The sequence below is a fragment of the Pseudorca crassidens genome, chromosome 2 (assembly GCF_039906515.1).
Source record: "Pseudorca crassidens isolate mPseCra1 chromosome 2, mPseCra1.hap1, whole genome shotgun sequence".
NCBI lineage: Eukaryota > Metazoa > Chordata > Mammalia > Artiodactyla > Delphinidae > Pseudorca > Pseudorca crassidens.
Genome location: NC_090297.1, coordinates 38,387,491 through 38,409,396, shown reverse-complemented (window position 1 = coordinate 38,409,396; position 21,906 = coordinate 38,387,491). Strand labels below are relative to the sequence as shown.

At 45.3% G+C, this 21,906-nt stretch overlaps 3 protein-coding genes across 8 annotated transcripts in view; 2 read left to right on the top strand and 1 right to left on the bottom strand.

Annotated features, from left to right (window-relative positions):
* The window catches only part of EFCAB14 (EF-hand calcium binding domain 14), a 37,553-nt gene extending 26,199 nt beyond the window's left edge, over window positions 1-11,354 (top strand). For both annotated transcript variants that reach the window (XM_067726031.1, XM_067726032.1), the window contains 4 exons: window positions 1,647-1,733; window positions 4,154-4,265; window positions 5,315-5,440; window positions 7,903-11,354. In XM_067726031.1, coding sequence (XP_067582132.1) covers window positions 1,647-1,733; window positions 4,154-4,265; window positions 5,315-5,440; window positions 7,903-8,078 — 501 coding nt within the window. In that variant the 3' untranslated portion in view covers window positions 8,079-11,354. The remainder of the gene's footprint in view (window positions 1-1,646; window positions 1,734-4,153; window positions 4,266-5,314; window positions 5,441-7,902) is intronic.
* Window positions 11,355-12,974: 1,620 nt separating this feature from the next.
* Window positions 12,975-14,452, bottom strand: TEX38 (testis expressed 38). Its single transcript, XM_067712288.1, has 2 exons — window positions 14,401-14,452; window positions 12,975-13,763 (listed from the first exon to the last, which is right to left on the bottom strand). Exons 1-2 carry the CDS (start codon window positions 14,435-14,437, stop codon window positions 13,156-13,158), a joined length of 645 nt encoding a protein of 214 aa, XP_067568389.1. The 5' UTR covers window positions 14,438-14,452; the 3' UTR covers window positions 12,975-13,155.
* Window positions 14,453-18,314: 3,862 nt separating this feature from the next.
* Window positions 18,315-21,906, top strand: part of ATPAF1 (ATP synthase mitochondrial F1 complex assembly factor 1) — a 39,442-nt gene continuing 35,850 nt past the window's right edge. The window contains exon 1 of one of the 5 annotated variants that reach the window (XM_067726034.1): window positions 18,315-18,755. In XM_067726034.1, the coding sequence (XP_067582135.1) occupies window positions 18,424-18,755 (332 nt within the window). In that variant the 5' untranslated portion in view covers window positions 18,315-18,423. The remainder of the gene's footprint in view (window positions 18,756-21,906) is intronic. The other 4 variants (XM_067726033.1, XM_067726036.1, XM_067726037.1 and 1 more) reach the window with 4 other exon arrangements.

Here is a 21,906-nt window from a genome sequence, read left to right as displayed (position 1 = left end):
TTGTGACATGTTCTGTGTTGCAGTGTGTTTTGTCTGTACATGGATGACATTCCACAACCTTTTCAGACCACGACTTCTAGGACACTTGAGAGGCTCCACGTTTGTGTTATGCTTAATCCTTGTCTCCTTTAATCCTTACACTAGCTGTGTGATGTGAATGGCACAGACAATGTCAGTCCTGATTTGGGAGGGAGATGTAGAGAGGTTCAGTTGCTTGCCAAGGCCTCACCACAAGTAGTTGGCAGAGACGACAAGCTTCCTTTTATGTTGCCAGTGACTCATCTGGTAGGGAAGCTCTGGCACATATTTCCAAGGGAGGTCTTCTTGATCTTTACTTTTTTAATTTATTAAGGATGGGAACAATGACAGTGACAATAACTAGAGAATCTTTTGTCATTTCCTTAAGCCCAGACTCGGCTTTCAGACTTGTCCTGTTTCATGGGCATATGAGGGGGATCCCCTTGCAGATAATGTCAGGAAAGCTATTTAAGACAAATCAGTCAGACCAGCTCCTCCCCTTAAGAGATCATTGAGTCTGCCCTCTCATTTTACATAAGAGGAACCTGAATGACGTACTAAGTCACTGATGCTGACAGACCGTATGGTTTACTGGTTTTCATGTTATTGCAAATAAGATGTGGTGGTTGTTTCTTTTAATCACCTTTCACATATGCATTGTTCTAGAATCCACGTGGGTCATTTTTTAATAGCTGCGAGCCCCACTCTTAAAGATTTCCCACAGCCAAGACATAGGCATATAGAAATGGAAACCAAATACAGGAGATTGTATAAATTGTATAAGTCAAGTAACTGTATAAATTGTGTAAATCAAGTAACTGCCAAAGCTAGAAGCAAGCAAGCCTACAAGTAAAGTCAAGCCCTGGCACATAGGAAGCAGCCTTTGAACTGGCTCTGCTACAGTGGAGCCCTGGCAAGTGGCCCGGCCTTGGCTTTGAGGGTAGAGTAGGAGGACCTGCTCCTCTTCCTCCTTTACAGGGGTGTGTGATTTACTACAAAGCTGTGAAGATCAAAGGAGCCTCCTCATTTTTAAAAGCCTTTTTGAACTTAGCTAAACTGAGTACAGTAGAGGCTAGGAATTTTGGATGATTTGATGAGTATTAGGTCTTGAAGGTTGGTTTTCAAGGCTTATAGTGAAAACTCACCAGCCCCAAAGCTCTCCATACTGTCCCTCCTCTCCTCACCCTATTTTTTTTCCAGAAGAGGAAATTGCTAATAGTGCCATCTGTCCTACTGTTTCTTCCAGCAGCATCATACCCAGCATGGTTTTGGGTAGAAGTCCTCTCGCCTTTTATACTTCAAAGTTTTAAAGTTTGTGACAGAAACTAGAAGCACCAGTTTCAGCTTTGTCTCTCTGAGGCCTTTCTCCCTCTCTCCTCTCATTCTCCTGCTGGTTTTCTGTTGAAAGTGTTCTGAGACCCTTCATTTATTTATTGTTTTAAAATTTTTATTGGAATATAGTTGATTTACAACGTTGTGTTAGTTTCAGGTGTACAGCATAGTGAATCAGTTGTATATCGAGACCCTTTAAATAAGTTTGGCCAGTTTGTTTTTAAAATGCTGGATGTTGTTTAAGTTTTAATGTTTTCCTTTAATCTTCTCTTGTTTTGTTCCTTTTACCCTTTAAGATGAATGATAGAGCTGCCACTCTGAAGAGAGAGTCTTTGCATCAAGTGACCAACAGAACAGAGTCAGTAAAATCCCAGAGCATAAAGGTAAATAATAGGAGGCTTTCTCTGAAGTAAGAATAAATGCATGAGCACCTGCTTCTTTCTCAAAGGGAGCACTTTGGTCTTTTTTTGAAACTTCAAGACAAAGTAATTAGTAAATTAGTATATTTGTAAATAAGCAAGTACTTTATCAGGAACGTGCCCCTTGCTCAGCTCTTTGCTAGGAGCTGGTGTGACCACAGTGAGCAGTGTAGACACGTGACACCTGTTCTGGTGGAGCTCGAAGTCCATCAGCCAGAAGATCATTAACACATAATTGAGCAGATAATCACGAGTATGATAAGTGCTACAAAGGAAAGGTATAGGGTATAACAGTGCTAACAGAGAACAGGAAGGCTTCCCTAAGGAAGTGACTTTTAAGCTAAGACAGTAAGTTATCTGTACTAATGATGAGAGGCATAGATAATCTAAAAATGGTGTCTAAACTAAAAATTATTTCTTATTTTTAAAATTACAGACTCTTGGGGGATGGAAGGGGGAAAAGAAAGATTGCAGTCTCAGTACATACATAGTCTCTTTAAGCTTCAGCCTGTTCCCTTCACCTTGTACCTTCCCTTTTTTTGTTCTTCCCAGACATATTGTCAAGATAAGACAAGTAGTCTGTGATGTTGCTTTGTTATCCCAGGAAAGAAAGTTTGTTTTCAGCATTCTCTGTGATTAGAGTACTGTTTAATATTATAAGATCTTGGCTAAAATAAAGGAAAAGCCAGAAAGATTGTGACTGAGTGACTAAAATATCATTTCAGATGCACATTGCATTCGATGAGCTCAAGGATGGGGTTCACAGGAAATGAACTTGGAAATGAACCACATATGTCAGGCAGTTTTCAATGTAATGCTTTGCATCTAGACTTGTTCTTCCTTAACAGTTTTGTATTGTCTGGATAAAAATCACATATATTAAGATTTTAGTGCTTTATAAGCTAGGCTTTTGTTGAGTTTTCTAACTGCTGCTACCCCAAAAAAATTTTATATTCACCTAGAGAATGACAAGAAAAATTTAAGATCCAGATAAAAATGTTCAAGCACAAAAAAAGTAATGGGTGGTTACTATTGGAAAATAATAGTGATTTCAGCAACAGTTCAGATTTTGACAGTAAATATCAGAATAAAATAGAGCTAGTACACATTTTTGCCTGAATTTTTTGGCTTTACTTTCTGACACTTTGTGTTTTTAACTCTTACCCCAATGTATTAGTCCCTTTGTCCTACCTCATCTAAGTGTCCAAAAGAAATGTAATTTCTCCTTGCCATAAATTATTCAAGCATTTAGTACCTAGTTTTAGCTATATACATCCATATTTTAGCTCCCTAAATAAGCTAAGTGTGATCTACTGTACAGTAACTGTTAGGGTAGAATAAGGATAGGAGAGAAATAAGTAAATAAATATTGAATAAAAGAAATGTGTAATGGTCGATATTCTAACTAAACATGGACTCAGGACCTTTCACACTAGCCTATGCAGTTAGAAACTGACCTCACAGAAACCAGACTTCTCTCTTTTTATTATTAATTGTATTTTTTATATGCTACTATATCATCTGGGAATGAGGCAGGGTAGGGGAAAAAAATTTTTTTAAAGATACAAGTAAGGCCTCGAATTAGAAATATTATAGCTCCCTGATCAGCTTGGTGCTTTGTGACCACCTAGAGGGGTGGGATAGGGAGGGTGGGAGGGAGGGAGACACAAGAGGGAAAAGATATGGGGATATATGTATATGTATAACGGATTCACTTTGTTATAAAGCAGAAACTAAGACACCATTGTAAAGCAATTATACTCCAATAAAGATGTTAAAAAATAAACAAATAAATGAATGAAGAACAGGAAAAAAAATATTGTAGCTCCCTTATGTTCCTAACAGTTCCTGCCACCAGTTGAATCATTACCATGGTGGCAGAGAAGGAAGATCAGGGGGAATACTTGTGGTTTGGTTGCTTTTTTTTTTTTTAAGATGATAAAAGCATAAAACTGCCTAAACTGATCTAGTCACAAGGTGAAGTAAGCTATTCAGGAAAATTAGTTAGTTAGTGTGAAATAGTACCTAGAAAACAATATCCTACCCATTTAGGAAATGGGTATCACAACAGCACCTGAGCAAGTATATGTTTCCTTTACTGCTGACACATGCTTGCCTTCCCCGTCCGCCAAATGCACACAGTGAATCAGATCATCTGTAGCATAATGTTCCCTTGATGGTCTAGGCTCAAATCCAGCCAGGCCCTAATCAACACTGAGTACTGAAGATATCTCTAGTAATTGTTGATTCATTCCTTCATTGCCTTCAGAGGAAGCCTACTTGGGGTCAAGCACTACAGGCTAAATAGGCTCTGGGTATATCATGAAGAATCAGTTGAGGTCTTCCTTCCGCCTTAAACCTGCTGTGATCTTTGTTTTGGACAGAAAGAAGATAGTTCAGATTCTCAGGTATCCAAGCTCAGAGAGAAACTGCAGCTGATCAGTGCTCTCACAAACAAACCTGAGAGCAGCAGGCCTCCAGAGACTGCCGATGAAGGTGAGATATTCAGGGTTGGCTTCTGAATATTTCACGCAGGCTTGGGCAGCTCGCCTCCCACACAGAGAGTGGGGAAAGGTGTTCCAGCAGGACTGATGGCACTGAGTGAGTGATGCCTGAGCGCACTGAGATGAAGCTGCTACACTTTGCTTTCATTTAGAAAAAGCCCATTTTGCACATGATTTGTACTCCAGTCTATTAAGGGAAAAATGGGTAGTGTTTAGCTGGAAATAGACTTCTCCATGCTGTCTGCATCCAATTATAGGCAAAAACATTACTGCCGTAGCATGTATTAAACCAGCCCTAAATGTTGTTTACGGGAGTCTTCATTTCTGTAAATGCATAAAAATTTACTTAAAAATAAATATTAGTCCTTGTAAAAAACCATTAACAAATAACAATGGGATCATTGGGTTGGAAGGGCCTTTGGCTTTAGTCAGGGACATAACCTAATCAGTATTAGCAGGTGCGTTAACCTCTGCTGGTACTGCTCTATGAAGATGTAACCACGGCATTATATTATGTTGGTTTTGACCCCTACCCTCCCACAAGTATTTTTCATTTTGGGGAAAGCAATACAACTTCTCTTATTCTCTTTTAAGTGAGAGACAAAGTACAGTGGGAGGCCTTGCCCTAACACTGTGCTACATAATCGTATGTTAGCACTCTTTCAGCACCAGCTGGTCTGGTGGCAGATACCCCCAGATCGGGCTCATAGCACAGCTCCTAGGATGTCAAATACCCAATGCTTTTCTCACTTGCAGCTTGAACTCTCAACCTCTAAACATGTGGAATGCTAACTTGTACTATAAGAGCAACCAGTGGGACCACGGCTTCAAACCTTAATGTTACATAATATTGATTGATCTTCACTTATCCACAAAACATCTCAGTTTGTATCTTTAACTTCATGTAGTCACTATGCTACTTAATTCTCAGCTGTTTCTCTTAAATTAAGTAATATCAATTTGCCCTAAAAGGTTAGGACCTTCAATACTGGTTTAATTTGGTGTCACATTAGTAATCTAAAACTGTATTGTTTGTTACAGAGCAAGTTCAGAGTTTCACATCAAAGCCATCAGCATTGCCAAAATTCCCACGGTCTCTTGGAGGCCAGACTGAGAAAGCTGCTCAGCTAAGGCCTGTCTCCCTACCAGGAATTTCTAGCATCGAAGGTAAATTTTTATATTATGGAGTGATAGAGAAAATGCTCAAAGTTATAACTTTCTGACTTTTTAAACTTGTAAGATAAAGAATGATAGCTAACATTGATTGAGCACTTCCTATAAGCCAGATACTTGATATGCATTATATCATATAATCCTGATAACAGTCCTGGGACCATCAATATTCATGTATTATACCCATTTTACTGATAGGGAAACTACCTAAGTCCACATAGCAAACGATTGAGGCAAAATTCACACCAAGGCAGTTTGACGCTGAAGTTTGCACTCTTAACCACATTGCACTATATTATCTCTCTATGAATGTTTTTTAGAGTCTTCTTCATTCATTCGATGAGTGCCTGGTTAGACCCAGTGTAAGCAGTAAGAATACAGTGTAAGAATCATTCTCACTTTCTTCATGGATATAACAGTCTAGTGGAGAAGACAAGCAAGCAGACACAATACTGTGAGATTAGCAAAATAAAGTAAAAGTTGACCCTATTTGTCAGAGCCCTCCAAAAATGAGGGGTCCTTTGGCTGAAAATCAGCAAGAAAAACTTTAGTAGGAAGGATATGATTCACAGAGAAATGTGCTTGCCTTGCTTCCAACAGTGTGTGTTCCATCCCTCTTCGTGGTGTTTGGTCTCCTGTTTTTGCACTTGCTAACTGCCTGAAAAATCACCCATTCCTGTCACCCTATCTCTGCCTGGCTCTTCACCTCAGTTTAGATACCTTTCCACCAGGAAACATTTTCTTACCTCCCAGGACTGGATTAGGCTTCTCCTGTGTATGCACTCATAATATCTTACATTTGCACGTGTCACTCCATTGTAATTTCCTGGGGACCTATAACATTTAACTTCAGTCCCAGCCCCTAGCCTAGTGCCTGGTACATGTGAATATTTGTTAAGTGAATGAGTTGTCTACAGGCTACAATTAATGCTTTTAAAGCATAGAGGCTTAAATTTATATTGTCATTTAAATGCAATTACTTTTTTCCCTGTCCCCAATTTTTCTTTTCTGTTTTCTGGAGAGACAAGAGAGTGTTAAGTTGTGTTTATTGGCAACATAAGTTGCCTCCTCCTACTCTTCATTATTACATCAAGAATTGATGAGAATAAAAAGAGGAAAGACTGTTAGAGCAGATTAAGAAATAGCCAATTTAACATTTATACTTTAATCCCTAACGGAGACCTTACACACTTTTGAATGACTACATTTTATAAATGACCTGAGGCACCAATGAGATTTTTATTTGAATACTGCTATAGAGTACATAGCATGCTCTAAAACTCATGCCCCATGTACACACACACAAACATTTTCCAGCTAGCCACTTGGTGGCAGGCATTGGGAACAAGTGTCTCACTGCTTTTCTGGCTTTTCGGAGAGCTTTTGAGACTTCAGCTGCTTTGCTGGAGCTGTCTTAGGACTAAAAGTAGGGACTTACCCAAAAGCTTGTCTACAAAATTGCTTGACAGTACTGTCCTCTGGTATTAGAGACTGAATCCACTAAGTCATTCAGTGGGGACACATCCAAGCCCTTTTTAGACGTGCAAACAAGCAGCCCTCCTAGGTATTTATTATAGGGCCCTCTCTTGGGTCGGGGAGGGGGTCAGTCTCCAAGAGAGAACAGTTACACCCTGTTATCCCCCTGCCCCCACCCCTGGCAACCACTAATCTCTCAACCACTGTCTCTTTGGATTTGCCTGTTCTGGGTGTTTCATATAAGTGGAATCATAATACGTGGTCTTATGTATGCTTCTTTCTTTCAATATGCTCCTTTCACTTAGCATAATGTTTTCAAGGTTGGCATGCAGCAATATTTCATTCCTTTTTATGACTGAATAATATTCTATCCTACGGATATACTGCATTTTGTTAAGCCTTTCATTAGTTGATGGACATTTATTTGGGTTGGTTCCACTTTTTGACTATTAGGAACAATGAAGCTATGAACATACGTATACAACTTTTTGTGTAGACAACATGTTTTCATTTCTCTTGAGTATATACCCTAGGAATGGAATTGCTGGGTTATATAGTAACTGTTGAACTGACAATATGCCATACGTAGTCTGTTTTATAGGCTATCAGAGCTCCTATCAGTTAGCTCTTAAGGCTTCTACAGTCCTTTCCACCCCTTCAACGTAAGAATAAAATCTGGAAAATCTAAAAGAAAGGCCCTGAACAGAGAGAAAGCCAGTCCATTCACTTCTCCTGTGATTATCTGTCACTGATTCTATTTTGGGACGATAGTACCCTACAGTGTTCCTCTCATTCTTAAAGGATCAAGAATTAGTCTTTCAGATTTAGTGAGATCTTAAACTTTACCTTTTGGGAACAAAGTCTGCAAAGTAGCTTTTCTTTCAGTGCTTAAAATTCTGTTGAGACTACTTTTTAAACTGTTAACTAAATTTAGTTATATGTATAGACATATACATTTTTTTGTAATTCCTTTTTAACAGATCTTCAGGATTTATTCCATAAGACTGGGCAGGATGTGGATGGGAAGCTGACCTACCAGGAAATCTGGGACTCCTTACATTCTGCTGTGCCAGAACCAGAGCGTTTGAGGGAGTTTGATTCTGATGGAGACGGAAGATACTCATTCCTGGAGCTAAGAGCAGCTTTAGGTGTCTAGCCTCATCAGGCTTACTTTAAAAATGGATGTATGCCCTGGACTACCTAATATCTACTCAGCTAACAAAAACAACCCTTCTACCTACCCATCAATCCTCCAGTCCTCCAAACTACAGTAGCAGACACATTGCCACCTTTTAACTTGTTTGAAAAAGCTATGTAAAAGTTATTTTTTTAAAAAAGACCATTTTACTTATAATATGATATTCAGAAATCTATGATTTCCTTAAACCAGTAGGATCTTAATTTTAAAATTGCCAGAAGAAAAGTCAAGCCCTCTTTTTTTCTCTTTCCTTTTTTTTTGAGGGGAGGAGACCTTATCTTTTAAAACTGGAAAATGTGTATATAGAGAGAATAAGCCACCTTTTATATTTCGCATAAATTTGCCTTAAATTAGCTGCACTTTATACAGACTCAGAAAATGTCTTTGCTTTAACAGACAGACCTTTTCTGTTTGTAAATATTTAAAATGAAAGAAAGAGTTGTGCATATTTTGTGGGAAGTAGGAAGAATGGTTTGAAACAGGACGTGAACAAATGACTTGCTGTTAAAAATTGCTAATCTGATCTGGTAGCAGCTTGAAGCTGTGTCCCCATCTCCTTAAGACATCCTCTTTGGGTGCTGCCATGGGGTTTGGCCTGGTGCTGGGGGAGTAGATTTAGGGAGTGGACACTGGGGACGGTGCTGCCTCCAGGCTCAGGATTCTGGCTCTTTGGTCTATCCTCTCAGCTCCTCCCAACCTGTGAACCAGAGAAGTCTTGTTGGGGATTTTCTCTCTTTTAATCCTGTTTCAGGATTTATGAGCATAAAAAGTTATCCAGTGGGAGCTACATTTCCTCCCTGAGTGAACTAGATTATCTTCCCCCACGCACCCACTCAAGTCTACCTTTAAGCCGTAGCTGACTTTCACTTCTGATACTGTCTCCATTCTGAATGGCAGGGCTGCAGTCCTTCGGCCACTGTCTCAGCCTGGCTACTCAGGAACTATAGAGGAAAGCTCTGCCTCTAATTTTGATCCAGGAAACTTCTTGAGATTTTACCTGGGGCCTAACCAAGAACCTACTATGTTCTTCTGTGGGCTAAGGCCAAAAAGGTTGTGAAATGAAACACCTGAAATCATATTAGGTTTCCTGACAATTACAGCTCAGAAATAGCTAGAGGCTTTCTGTCCAGAGGATGCCAAACATGGCAGGCAGGCCTAGGGCGGGGGGCTTCACGTTACGGCAGCAAATCTAATACAAGCAAGTGCAGTACTTCTCCCATTAAATGCCTCTGTAGCCCTGCTACTAAAGGTCCCTGAACTGGAAGGAATTATTCCTCCATGTCACCTCTGTGTGTGCTGTGTTGATCTTAGAAGCAATCTTCAGGCAACACAAAAGGAAACCTGCAAAACTTAACTGTGCTGTAGGCCAAGTCAGGGAGAAACTGGAGAAGCTTTCAGACTTCTCTAGTAAAGCTTGTTTCCATTTTAACTTTGTCCAAGTTGCCCGTTAGCCATGGATGTGGTGGAGCACCCTTAAATATTTAAGGGCTGTTTTTTTTCTTTATATGATGTTCAGGTCGGTGTTGGCTAACCTTGGGTTTTTTTTCTAGAAATATTAAAATTTAGTTGAAGTAGGATGAAGTCTTTTCCCATGAATGTGTCTGCTTACCTCATTATGGCTTACGCTTCTCGCTCTATTTCTCTCAAACAATTCCTTTGCCTACCTATGCTATTTTACTTTCTTGGAAAGGTTTAAGTATAGTATAAAATTAGCCTGGCACTTTAGGTAACTTGAAGATAACTTACTCTTCTGGCTGCCTTTCATGCCCCCCCCTTTTTAATATATATACCCTTGCAGATTTTGTAACAACCAAATAAAATTCTAGCAATAAATTGAATTATACTGCTATATTTATATGTACTGTACCATAAATAGTATGTCTGTACCTGGAAGGTATTTTTTTGAGAACTGATTTATATGAAGTATACTTGAGGGTAATGTAGCTTGTCCTTTTTAGTTTCAAATTCTTATTCATAGGCAAATAGTTGGAGGACACCTTAACTCTTCGTATATACTTTTCTTTTGCATCAGCTGTGCTTTTTAGTTTAGCCTCCATTCTTCCCACCTGAAGCTTGTCCGCCACCTACCATCATCCCTGAGCCAGCTGGATGGTTCCATCCTCTCCCCACCAGATTTGGCAGAGGTGTTCCTGCTGCACCCTCAGACCTGCGAGTACCCTTGCCACACCGCCTGGGAAGGTGCCATATCTCCCAGGCAGAACTAGGACATCTTGAACTCCTTTGTTCTAAGTTGAGCGTATTCATTGGCTTAAAAAAAGAATTCTCATAAGCCTTTATCATTATTAATTTGGGATTTTTATTTGAAATTTGTCTTAACTTATCCAGCCTATGATTTGTGTCGATCTCTAATCAAGCCTCACCTACCACACCTCAGCCCTCAGCTAGGTAGTAGTAGTGAGTTTGGTTTTGGTTTTCGTTTCAAATGCTTTTACCTTTGCACTCCGGCAGCTCCTCCTGCTGCTTTCCTGAGTTACCCAAAGCATGTCTTCTTGGTCCTGTTTTTCTTTCGCCTTTTATCTGGTATAATGTTTACCTAGAGAGCCTCCCCCATAAATCAGAGAGGCAATATATTATAGGAAGAGAAGAACCAAAAGAAGAGAGAACCTGGCTTAGGGATGACTGTAGTGTCGTCTTAAAGGCCGAGAAGGGCCTGGCTCTTAGGATTGTGTCTGATACAGCACAGCTGAAGAGTGGACACCCTTCACCTGCTGCTGGTTTCTTTCCCTTCCTTTGGCGTTCCCCCTCACGTTATATCTCTGGCCGTAACCACATCTGCACGCCCCCACGCCCCCCATGTTGGTCCTGCCGGTCACAGTTGAAGATTTTGACTGTGATAGGCTCATACTCATATGGCCTGCTGTTGAGTTGTTTTTAGTAACAGCTTTTGTTTGCTACACCTCATTGGCTTGCTTACCAACGCCAGTTTGATATGGTCCCCTCTTTCATATCCAAACCAGAAAACATTTGGGTATTCCTGAGACTTTATAGAGCGTGTACTGTTTGTTATACGAACCTAACCTACCTTGTTGTTTTCTCATATTAAGAAATGTAAATCTACTTTGCTTAAGTGGAGCTATTTTGGTAATGTTTAAGCAATTTTGGTTCTGTTTAGGGAGGGAATTCAAGATTTCCATCACTTGATTTGGGCTTTGCTAATTTAATATCAGTAATAAAACAATTTTAATTTAAATAAAACATTTCTTTTTTCTCTCACTGTGTCTGTGATTAAAGGCTTGCCCCTCCATCCTCCCAATTACTAAGAAAAAAATCTGCTTTGATCCGTATTTTTTTGGACTCCTTCCTTCTTTTGAATGCAAAGCCTAACAGATGGTGGACAGAAAGTAACGTTGAAGAATCTGCCTGAAGATCCGCCCAATTTGGCCTGAAGAAATGAAGGCTGTTTTGGCATGTGCAGGGTGGGAAGGGAGCAGGATGAGGGAAGAGTGAGCCCCTGCCTCTGTATCAACCAGAGAAGTTCCACTTACGCCTGTTTGCTATTTTGAGATTCAATATGAGAGCATGTTTACAAGAAATATTCCAATGTCTTTGGAAAAAAAGAAGGAAAAAGGCTTGAAATCCATTTCAAGATAAGGGGTCATATAGGGAGGAGCTGGGCTTTTTTCACACACAGGAAAAAAAAATTTTTAATAGCTTTACATGACCGCTAGATTCTGGGATTGCACACACACACAATCTGGGTGGCCTTTCCTCTCAGGAGGAAAAAAGCTTAGCTCATTTACAAATACGGTAAGATGATTTTCTCATTCCCAAAGTGAAAGGGAAAATTTTATATCCTGGAGCAGAGCTGGGTCTTCTTATCTTTGAACTGGGACCAAATAGCCAGTATTATCTTTGTCTCTCCTTTTAGAATAGTTTCCAGAAGGTACAAAAATTAATATTTGTACACAGTGGATCTTAACTTTGGGAGAGGCCATGAATCCCCTTGAGAAAGATTTAAAAAAAAATACATTTTTTAGGAGGTTCATTGGCCAGCCCTTCCCCCAAGCCAATCCTTGAACCAAGTTAATTACACACACAATAAATCATTTTCCAAGTGGCTTCAAACAAGACTTCATTAGGGAATGGACACCACGGTATATGGTGGGAAGATCAGGAAATTTGATGCTAGACAGACATAAATTTGAGACCTTGCTCTGTAACATAAAAATGATACTGCAGGGCTTCCCTGGTGGCGCAGTGGTTGAGAGTCCGCCTGCCAATGCAGGGGACACAGGTTTGTGGCCCGGTCCGGGAGGATCCCACATGCCGCGGAGCGGCTGGGCCCGTGAGCCATGGCCGCTGAGCCTGCGCGTCCGGAGCCTGTGCTCCGCAACAGGAGAGGCCACAACAGTGAGAGGCCCGCGTACCACCAAAAAAAAAAAAAAAAATGAGACGGCAAATGCCCTTGGAAACTTCATCTGTAAGAAGAGGATTGTGATATCTGTTTGGCAGTGTTCTTGTATTAGAAATAATGTAGACAACCACACAAGAACGCAATACATCTTAGATGTTAACAAAGAATGCAATTCCAGCAGCAGTGCAGTGTGGCTCATGGGTTTCATACTGACTTGTTTTGGCCACTACCAATCACCATCGTTCATGCATCCTCAGTGGCTGCCACTCTTGTCGCAACTGTGCTTAATGTCCCACAGAATGTCATTCCCTTTGGGTACCTAGCCCAGGGTCTGACATATGGTTTTGTTCTTAAATACTGTCTAGAGGGATGTTGAGCCCATCACAACTACTGGTTCAGCGTGTCTCCCCGCAGCAAGCCCTCAGTTCCCATTGGTATTGGTGAGACTCTGACCTTCAGCTTGGTTTGTGAAGTGCCCCCCTCAGACATTTTCCCTCCTAACAGCAAATGAGACACAAGGGAGTCTTGGACTTTTTTAAATCTTTCATTATGTGACATCTAGATGGGCCCTGGCCTCTGTGTCAGTACCACCTCCCTGAGGTCAGCTCCATTTCCTGCACTGCCCCGATACCTCCAGCTCCCATCCTCAGTGAGAGGAGGCTACACTTCTGAAGCAGACAGCTTGGCATTTAAGCAGTGGTCCCCCTGGGCCAGTGTGGGGAGGGAATGGAAGTGGATGTTCCTTTCAGGACAGGTGGCCAAAGGGTAGGAGACTGAGTGGTTCAGCATCGGGGGTAGGTTACACAGCGAGAGGGCAAAGGGCACCTCCTGAAAAATGGGAATCGGGGGTCGGGAGCTGGCCTGGGGCCGCAGCACCGGGGAAGGTAGGGGCTGCTGTGGGATCAGCTGCACTGCAGGTTGCAGGGGGCTGGGGGCCTCCACCTTGGGGCTGCTGTCTTGAGTAGCATAGCTCCTGCTCTCGGGGATGTCCAACTCCCACGGGTGATCTGAATTCTGGGTGTCAGTCTCGGTCTTGGTGGCATCAGGGGGAGGGCCCATGTTGATGGCCGCGTTCATGCCATAGCGCCGTCGCTTGTTAATCCAGTACAACAGCGGGCTGTAGGTAAATGCAGCTGCTCGCATCACCTCCATCCACTCCCGGGCACGCCTTTCCCGCCGCAGGTTCTTCCTCCAGTGCAGAAAGAGAATGCAGCCGCCGGTTATCACAGAACACAGCCCCAGGAATCCAAAGTACAGTGGCACCCACACTAAGGAAGGCAATAAGAAAAAAAGCAAGCTGGCTGATAGCTGTAGCTTGGGGTCTCAGCTGTTTCTCATTCCTCTGCTTAGCCCTTTCACCAATCGTTCCCTCCACTTAACCACTCTCTCCATTCCTTCCTTTTCTCATTGACTGGCCTCATCATTCTTTTATTCAGTCAAAGCAGGATTTCCAGGGAGTTTAAGAGGCCACCTTTCGCTCTTCACAGATAAGAAAAGCTAGGTCTAGAGGGGCACGACCTGCCCAGGCTTACTCAAGCCTCTGGTTCCCAACCCTGGCCCCGTCTGATCCATCAGAATGAGAAGCCTCACTAAAGGCAAAGCCCATCAAGAGAGTAAAAGTTTACCAGTCGACGGGACACCAATGTCCCATCCCATTCCACCATACCGCTAACCATTCAGCTGTGATGGCCTGGGGTATTTGTGGTACCCCCTCTGGGCTGTCAGAGAGACATGGTCTATGCCCTCAAGAAATCCATAGTTTTCTAGAGGAAACCCTGTCCTAACTCTTAGCATGCTTCCACACAGGCAGCCATCACCCCCACCCATGCAAAAGGTCTTCCCTGAGTGCCCCCAAGCCTAGGGCATAAAGCAGGGGGCAGGGATTTGGGGAGGGAGCACACTTACCACCAGGGAGGCTGAGGTCCTCCCTTTGGGAATCCATAACGTCAAACCTTGGTACCTAGCTGGCCGATGGCTCTGGGGAGAGGGAGTTCACCTACCCATCTGTCTAGCCAATAGGAGTCCCCAGAATTCCCAGACCCCATTGTTCCCTAAAGGTGGTTCACAGAGTTCTGAACACTGAGCATCCAAGGGCGATGCTTGTGAAGTCTAATGGGAGGAACAGACGCCACCAGTGGTGTTTCCTAGGCCTAGTGCGTCTCTACTGCTTCTACCAGGGACTGACCCACCCTCTGAATTGTCGGCCCCCTACCTCTGACCTACAGAGCAGCCCCCAGGAAAGGGCCCTAGATTCCTCGGGGGCTTATTTTGTCCCTAGGCTTTAAGGAACAGTTGATGGATCCCTGGGCAGGGAGCACCCAGAGCAGTGGGCAGCCCTGCCGTCAAGTCTGCTATGACTGACTTGTCAGGAGACAACCCACTCAAGGGAGCTATGTGGTCAACACCTCCTTCCTTGGCTCTTACAATTTCTCTTTTGTTTCATTACCTTCCTTCAATGAGTATTGGCAAGTGCTTCCGGGGCATCAGGCCGAATGGGAGCTCCCCACCATCTGGCCCTACATCTCTTTTCAGCTTCACCTTCCTCCCCATCCTTCACACACCTTTCCCTTCTGACCAGACCCTGCTTAACAGACCCTGCTTATTCACATCTCTGGAGCATTGCTCACACTGCTCCTCCACCTAGGAGTGCCCCTCCCCACTCTCCCCACCACCGAACACCTGCTTATCCTTCAAGGCTCAGCTCAACACCCCCTACTCTGTGACAAAGTTCTTTCAGTTGGCTTCCCAGAATCACACCGTCTCCAGTTTGAAGGCACTTTGAGAGTTGTGTAGTCCAACTCCCAGCACATGATTGAGCCCTAGAGGCAGATCTCCCCTACCCAGCACTAATACGTGGGGAATTGCTTGGGTCAGGGACTTGCCCACACCTCCTGAAGCAGCTTCATCCATTTATGGGCAGCTCAGTTAGAAAGCCCTCCCCTAACTAAACCCACGTCAGCCTGCCTGAAGGTTGCACCACTAGGCCTAGCTCAGCTTCTGGGCACCATCTAAGTACTTCCCTCTTTAAGTCCCCAGCGTGGGACTTGGGGCACTAATGAGCACAGATTTCTCTCCAGGTTCCACTTACTCTGGGCTCTACCTCACTGGCTTCTGCTTTTCAGTCTCCTTTGCTAGTTTCTCCTCTTTTCCCTGATCTCTAAATGTCAGGTGCCCGAGGGCTCAGTCCTCAGCCCTCTGTCCACATTCATTCCCTCAGTGATCTCACCCAGACTCATGGCTTTAAATAGCGTATCTACCATATATACACTGTCAACTCTCAACGTTGTACCTCCAGCCCAGACCATTCCTCAGGACTTTAGACTCATACTCCCAAAAGCCTGGCTGACATCCCTCCTTGCCAGTCTGTTATCTCAAACTACCATGTCCAAAACCAAACTCCTGATGGTCCATCTCCAAAACCTACTCCAGCCTCCTCCTCTCTGTAAGTGGCAACTCTCTCCCTCCAGTTGTTCAGGCCAAAAACCTGACAGTCACCCTTGACGCCCTTCATTCTCTCACACCCACGTTCACTCCAGTAGCAAAATCTTTAGGCTTTGCCTTCAAAACATACCCAGGGGCTTCCCTGGTGGCGCAGTGTTTGAGAGTCCGCTTGCCGATGCAGGGGACACGGGTTCGTGCCCCGGTCAGGGAGGATCCCACATGCCGCGGAGCGGCTGGGCCCGTGAGCCATGGCCGCTGAGCCTGCGCGTCCGGAGCCTGTGCTCTGCAACGGGAGAGGCCACGACAGTGAGAGGCCCGCATACCACAAAAAAAAAAAAAAAAAAAAACATACCCAGAATCTGACCATTTTTCCATCATCATCACTTTAATACAAGTACCACCCTCTCTCACCTGGTCTCCCTTTAGGGTGATCAACCATCCCTGTTTGCCTGGGACTGAGGGAGTTTCCAGGACATAGAACTTTTGATGCTAAAATCAGGAAAATCCCAGGTAAACTAGGACAAATTAATCACCCTTGGGAGAGCTTGCATCCTTGTCCCCCACGCCCTATATTCCACCAGCAGTCAGAATGAGGCTTTTTAATTTTTTTTATTATAAATTATTTTTATTTCTTTATTTATTTTTGGCTGTGTTGGGTCTTCGTTGCTATGTGCAGGCTTTCTCTAGTTGCTGCAAGTGGGGGCTACTCTTCGTTGCAGTGCATGGGCTTCTCATTGAAGTGGCTTCTCTTGTTGCGGAGCATGGGCTTTAGGTGCGGGCTTCGGTAGCTGTGGCTCATGGGCTCTAGACACAGGCTCAGTAGTTGTGGCACACAGGCTTAGTCACTCCATGACATGTGGGATCTTCCCGGACCAGGGATCGAACCCGTGTCCCCTGCATTGGCAGGCAGATTCTTAACCACTGCACTACCAAGGAGGACCCTCACTCAGATTTAAAACCAAAGTCCTTAACCAAAGCCTACAAAGCCCTGAACGATCAAACTACCCCTCTCCATGCCTCCTTCGCACAATAACCTTCTTGCTGTTCCACAAGCAGGGCAAGCGTGCTCCTGCATCAAGGCCTTTGCACTTGCTATTCCATCTGGAAGGCTCTTCCCCCAGGTATCCACACAGACCATGCCTCATTTCCTTAAGGTCTCTGCTCAGCTGGCCCCTTAGCTCTGTCTCTCCTAGCCTGCTTTGTTTTTTCATAACGTGTATTATCACCTAACATTATTTATGTACGTATGTAGGTATGTATACATATTGTGTCTCACCCCACTAGAATGTAAGCTCCATGAATTAATGTAAACAAGGAAATAAATACGTAAGAATTTCAGGTAGCCTTAACTGCTCTGAAGAAAATAAGGTAGTGGGATAAAGAATATAAAGTGATGGGGGTGCATCAAGAAAAGTCCCTTTGAGGTGCTGACTTGTGAACTGAGCCCTAGATGATGAGGAGATAGCCATGTGCAAAGGGAGCAGCCAGTGCAAGGATGCTAAGGCAGGTACAGGCTGGCGCACTTAAAGGACTTGCTAATCTCAGGGTTTACCACACTACTCCCAGCACAGGCCAGGGCCCAAGGCCCATGTCCAAAAGTGCAGGCTGGACTGAGCAGAGTTGAAGGCACTGTCCCTGACCCTAAGAGGTCCATCATTCAAGAGGGGTTTCTATCATGTAAGACCCGACAGGAGGACTTTCATGAGGGCAGACTGATCAGTGCCATCACAGGGGGCCTGCTCCAGGCCTGGCCCTGTGCTGGGCGCAGGTGAGACCAGGTGTTGATGTCACCGTTCTTGACCCCAGGAGTTCACTCACACCTGGTTCAGGGGGTGAAGAAGATGGTGGCATTGGGTGGAGAGACAGCATTCCAGGTATAAAGACTTGTCAAGGACAAATCCAGGTGTCTCTTTGGGGAGAAGCGTAGTTCAGTTTGGCTGGAGTTCAAGGTGGGTGTCAGGAAGCAGAGGAAGAAAAGGCTTCGGAGGCAGCTGGCATCTTTAAAAGAATTCAGCCCTTGGACAAGTCTTGGACAAGTCTCTTAATGATTCTCAGCTTCAGTTTCCTCGTCTATAAAATGGGGATAAAACCTGCCTCACACAGTATGAAGCAAATAGTGTCCTGCACATAGAAACGCTCAATAAAGAGAAGCTGCTACTGTGATTACAGCTGATGAAAGGGCCTTCGATGCTGAAGGATGACTACTCCAGCACGGGCCTAAAGAGTTTAAAAGGGAGCAAGCTCGGTGAGGACCAGTAGGTCCGAGCAGCTTTCAAGAGGAGACTTAACCCGCAAGGGCTGCTGGTCGCAGGCTCGGCGAGAAGGCTGGGCTGGGGCGCTAAAGCTGCAGAGCACGCGGGGCGCGGGCAGGGCCCGGGGCAGGAGCGGCGAACCCCCTGCCTCCCACCGCGCCCTTCACCGGCTCCCGGAACCTTGAGTGCGCGGAACCTCGCTGCTGGAGCGCGGGCGCGGCGGACCCGGAGGGCAATGGAGCGGGCGCGCGGGCCGCGGGCCGAGGCCGAAGTGCCCGGGGAGGAGGAGGAGGAGGAGGCGGGGGCAGCCATGGCTGCCGTAGTGGCGGCAGCGGGTGGCGCGGGCCCGGCCGTCCTGCAGGTGGCCGGTCTCTACCGCGGCCTGTGCGCGGTGCGCAGCCGCGTCCTGGGCCTGGGGCTCGTGTCACCCGCGCAGCTGCGCGTGTTCCCGGTGCGCCGCGGCTCGGGCCGGCCCGCGGGGGGCGTCGAAGGCAGCGGGGTCGGGAAAGAGATCGAGGCTAACCCCTTCTACGACCGCTACCGCGACAAGATCCAGCAGCTGCGCAGGTGCGGACCCGGCCGGCGGCGGGCGGCGGGCAGGGAGGAGGGGCGGCGCTCGGCCCGCGCTCCTGGTGTATCTGTATCTGGCGCTCTCAGCCCTTCCAGCAGCCCTGCTAGAGGATCACTGGCACTGTCCCCACTCTACAGATGGTTATCTAGGCTCAGAGAGGCTTGGTCACTTGCCTAAGATCACACAGCTAGTGTGAGAGCCGGGAGTCTCTGCGAAGCCCCAGTTGTCTTTCTGTCTGCTTTAGTTCTCAAAACGCTGAGGTCGACTCTTACGACAGCCCTTAAGAGGCAGGCAACTCCGAGAAACCTGTACTCATTATCGAAATGGGAAAAATGGAGCCTTCCAGAGAAGGGACTTGACTTGCTCAAGGTCACCTATTGAGGCAGCTGAGCCTTGTCCTAGGACTCGGGTTCCCAGGCTTCTAGCTGAGGACCCTGACTGTAAGGAAAGGAGATTGGGTGGGGGCAGGGCATCAAAGATTAATAGTGTTACAGTTGGCTCTCAGTTGAACTCTCTCATTAAGATGAGAAAACTGAGGATCAGAGAGAGTAAGAGGCCTGCCAAAGGTCACACAGCTGGTTGGGATTTCTCTGACTTGGAATCCGGGGTTCCTAACACTACCCTTCACCTTCCAGAGAGAAGGACCTGGAGAGTAGAGGAGGTTGAGGTGGGTATAAGGGGGCCTTGGAGGGTCCAAAGAGTTGAACTGGGAAGAGCTGAAAGAGATCAAAAGGGAAAATCGAAGGGACTTGGGAGAGAATCTGGCAGGGTGGGCACAGTTGTCTTAGGAAAGGAAACCTAAGACTGATGCTGTAACTTCTTTGAGTTCTAGCTCATCTCTACTTCCACAGCCTTAATTTACTCTGTCATCTTCACCCAGAATATTGCAGTCATCCTCTAACTCAGCGGTCCCCAACCATTTTGACACCAGGGACCGACTTTGTGGAAGACAGTTTTTCCACAGACTGCCGTGGTGGGGGGCGGGTTATGATTTCGGGATGGTTCAAGTACGTTACATTTAATGTGCACTTTATTTCTATTATTGTTACATTGTAATATATAGTGAAATAATTATACAACTCACCATAATGCAGAACCAGTGGGAGCCCTGAGCTTGTTTTCACTTGCCACTCACTGATAGGGTTTTTTTGTTTTGGTTTGGTTTGGTTTGATTTTTTTTGCGATACGCGGGCCTCTCACTGTTGTGGCCTCTCCCGTTGCGGAGCACAGGCTCCGGACGCTCAGGCTCAGCGGCCGTGGCTCACGGGCCCAGCCGCTCCGCGGCATGTGGGATCTTCCCGGACCGGGGCACGAACCCGTGCCCCTGCGTCGGCAGGCGGACTCTCAACCACTGCGCCACCAGGGAAGCCCCAAGACATTTATTTATTTGGTCACACTGTGCAGCATGTGGGACCTTAGTTCCCCAACCAGGGATTGAACCTGTGCCCCCTGCATTGGGAGCGTGGAGTCTTAGCCACTGGACCGCCAGGGAAGTCCCTACTGATAGGGTTTTGACAGGAGTCTGCAAGCAATTGATTTATTATGGTCTCTGTGCAGTCAAACCTCTCTGCTAATGATACTCTGTATTTGCAGCCACTCCCCAGCGCTAGCATCAGCGCCTCACCTCCACCTCAGATTATCAGGCATTAGATTCTCATAAGGAGCGCACAACCTAGATCCCTCACGCGCGCAGTTCACAGTAGGGTTTGCACTCCTATGAGAGTGATGCTGCCGCTGATCTGACAGGGGGCGGAGCTCAGGCAGTAATGCGAGGGATGGAGAGTGGCTGTAAATACAGAATGAAACTTCGCTCGCTTGCCCGCTGCTGGCCTCCTGCTATGTGGCCCAGTTCCTAACAGGCCACGGAATGGTACCGGTCCGTGGCCCGGGGCTTGGGGACCCCTGCTCTAACTAGTCTTCCTCACTTCTGGTCTTAGACCCATCTACCCTCAGTCCATGTCACTGCTACTATAATGATCTTTCTTTGAAAGAATGACAGAATAAATGAATGAGGATTTTTGCTCTCCTTCAACAGCATTCAGATATACTCAAGTATTTGTCATCTTAAAAACCTTTTCTTGACCTACATTCCCCTTCAGCCTTTTCTCACTGATCCCTTTCACAGACAAGCATCTCAGAAGAGTGGTCTACTAATATTCTGAGTACTTCACAGCTCCTGTTCATTCTTATTCATAACAAATGAATGACTGGTTTTACTTTCCTTCCCCACTAGATCATTCCTGTGTCAGTGTTTACACATACTACTGCTGTCTCCTAAAGAGTGGCTTTCCAAGGCCACTCCATATCCTTAGTGTTCCATGCAAGGCCCTTGTGCTCTAGTACCTGCCAGTCTCCCTAGCTTTATCTAATACCAAAACTTCCTTTTAGCTCTATGGCCCAGCGCAAAGGAATAAAGGACTGACGTTGGGGGCAGGTGTTCCAGGTATGGGAAGCAACAGAGCCTGAAACGACCTTAGCCATTTGGGAATATCTGAGCAAATTTTCATCTTAATACCTGTAGCACTCTCATGTACTTATTTACATGTCCTTCTGTCCTACTAGATAGTAAGCTCCTTGAGGTAGGGACTCTTTCTTATTTATTTCTGTATCTCTGAAGCCCAGCAAGTCAACCAACAGGCGAGAGACAACAAGTCAAGTTTGTTGAATGAGTGAAAGGGAGAGAGGAAGGAATAAGTTCTAGAAGAAGTTGAGTGAGATGGGAGGGAAAACTGCGGCTACAAAAGGGAAAAGAACATGAGGTAGAGGAAAAGGGAGGTATGCAGTGAAAGCAGGGCCAAGAAAGGATCAGTAGAACCTGGGCCAAGTCATCGAGGAAAGAGGCAAGACAGAGCTTCACCGTGAGGCCCAAGACCAACAGGTAGGCTATCGTGAGATATTTTAAAAGGAATTATAGTCCTGATTGGTTAGTGCTGTAGCATACTCACTAAAACCTGGGCTCTTGGAGCACTTATAACCCCAGTTCAGTGTGAGCCAACAGCAAGACTAGGCTGTGTGCCCTGCTGACCCCACTCCAGTCCAGTACCTGGGTTTTTGCATCACACTCTACACTGGTGAGAGCTTTAGGCCCACTGTATCTAGCGTGTGCATAAACGAACATGCCCAGAGAGCAGGTCCACAGTAAGGAAT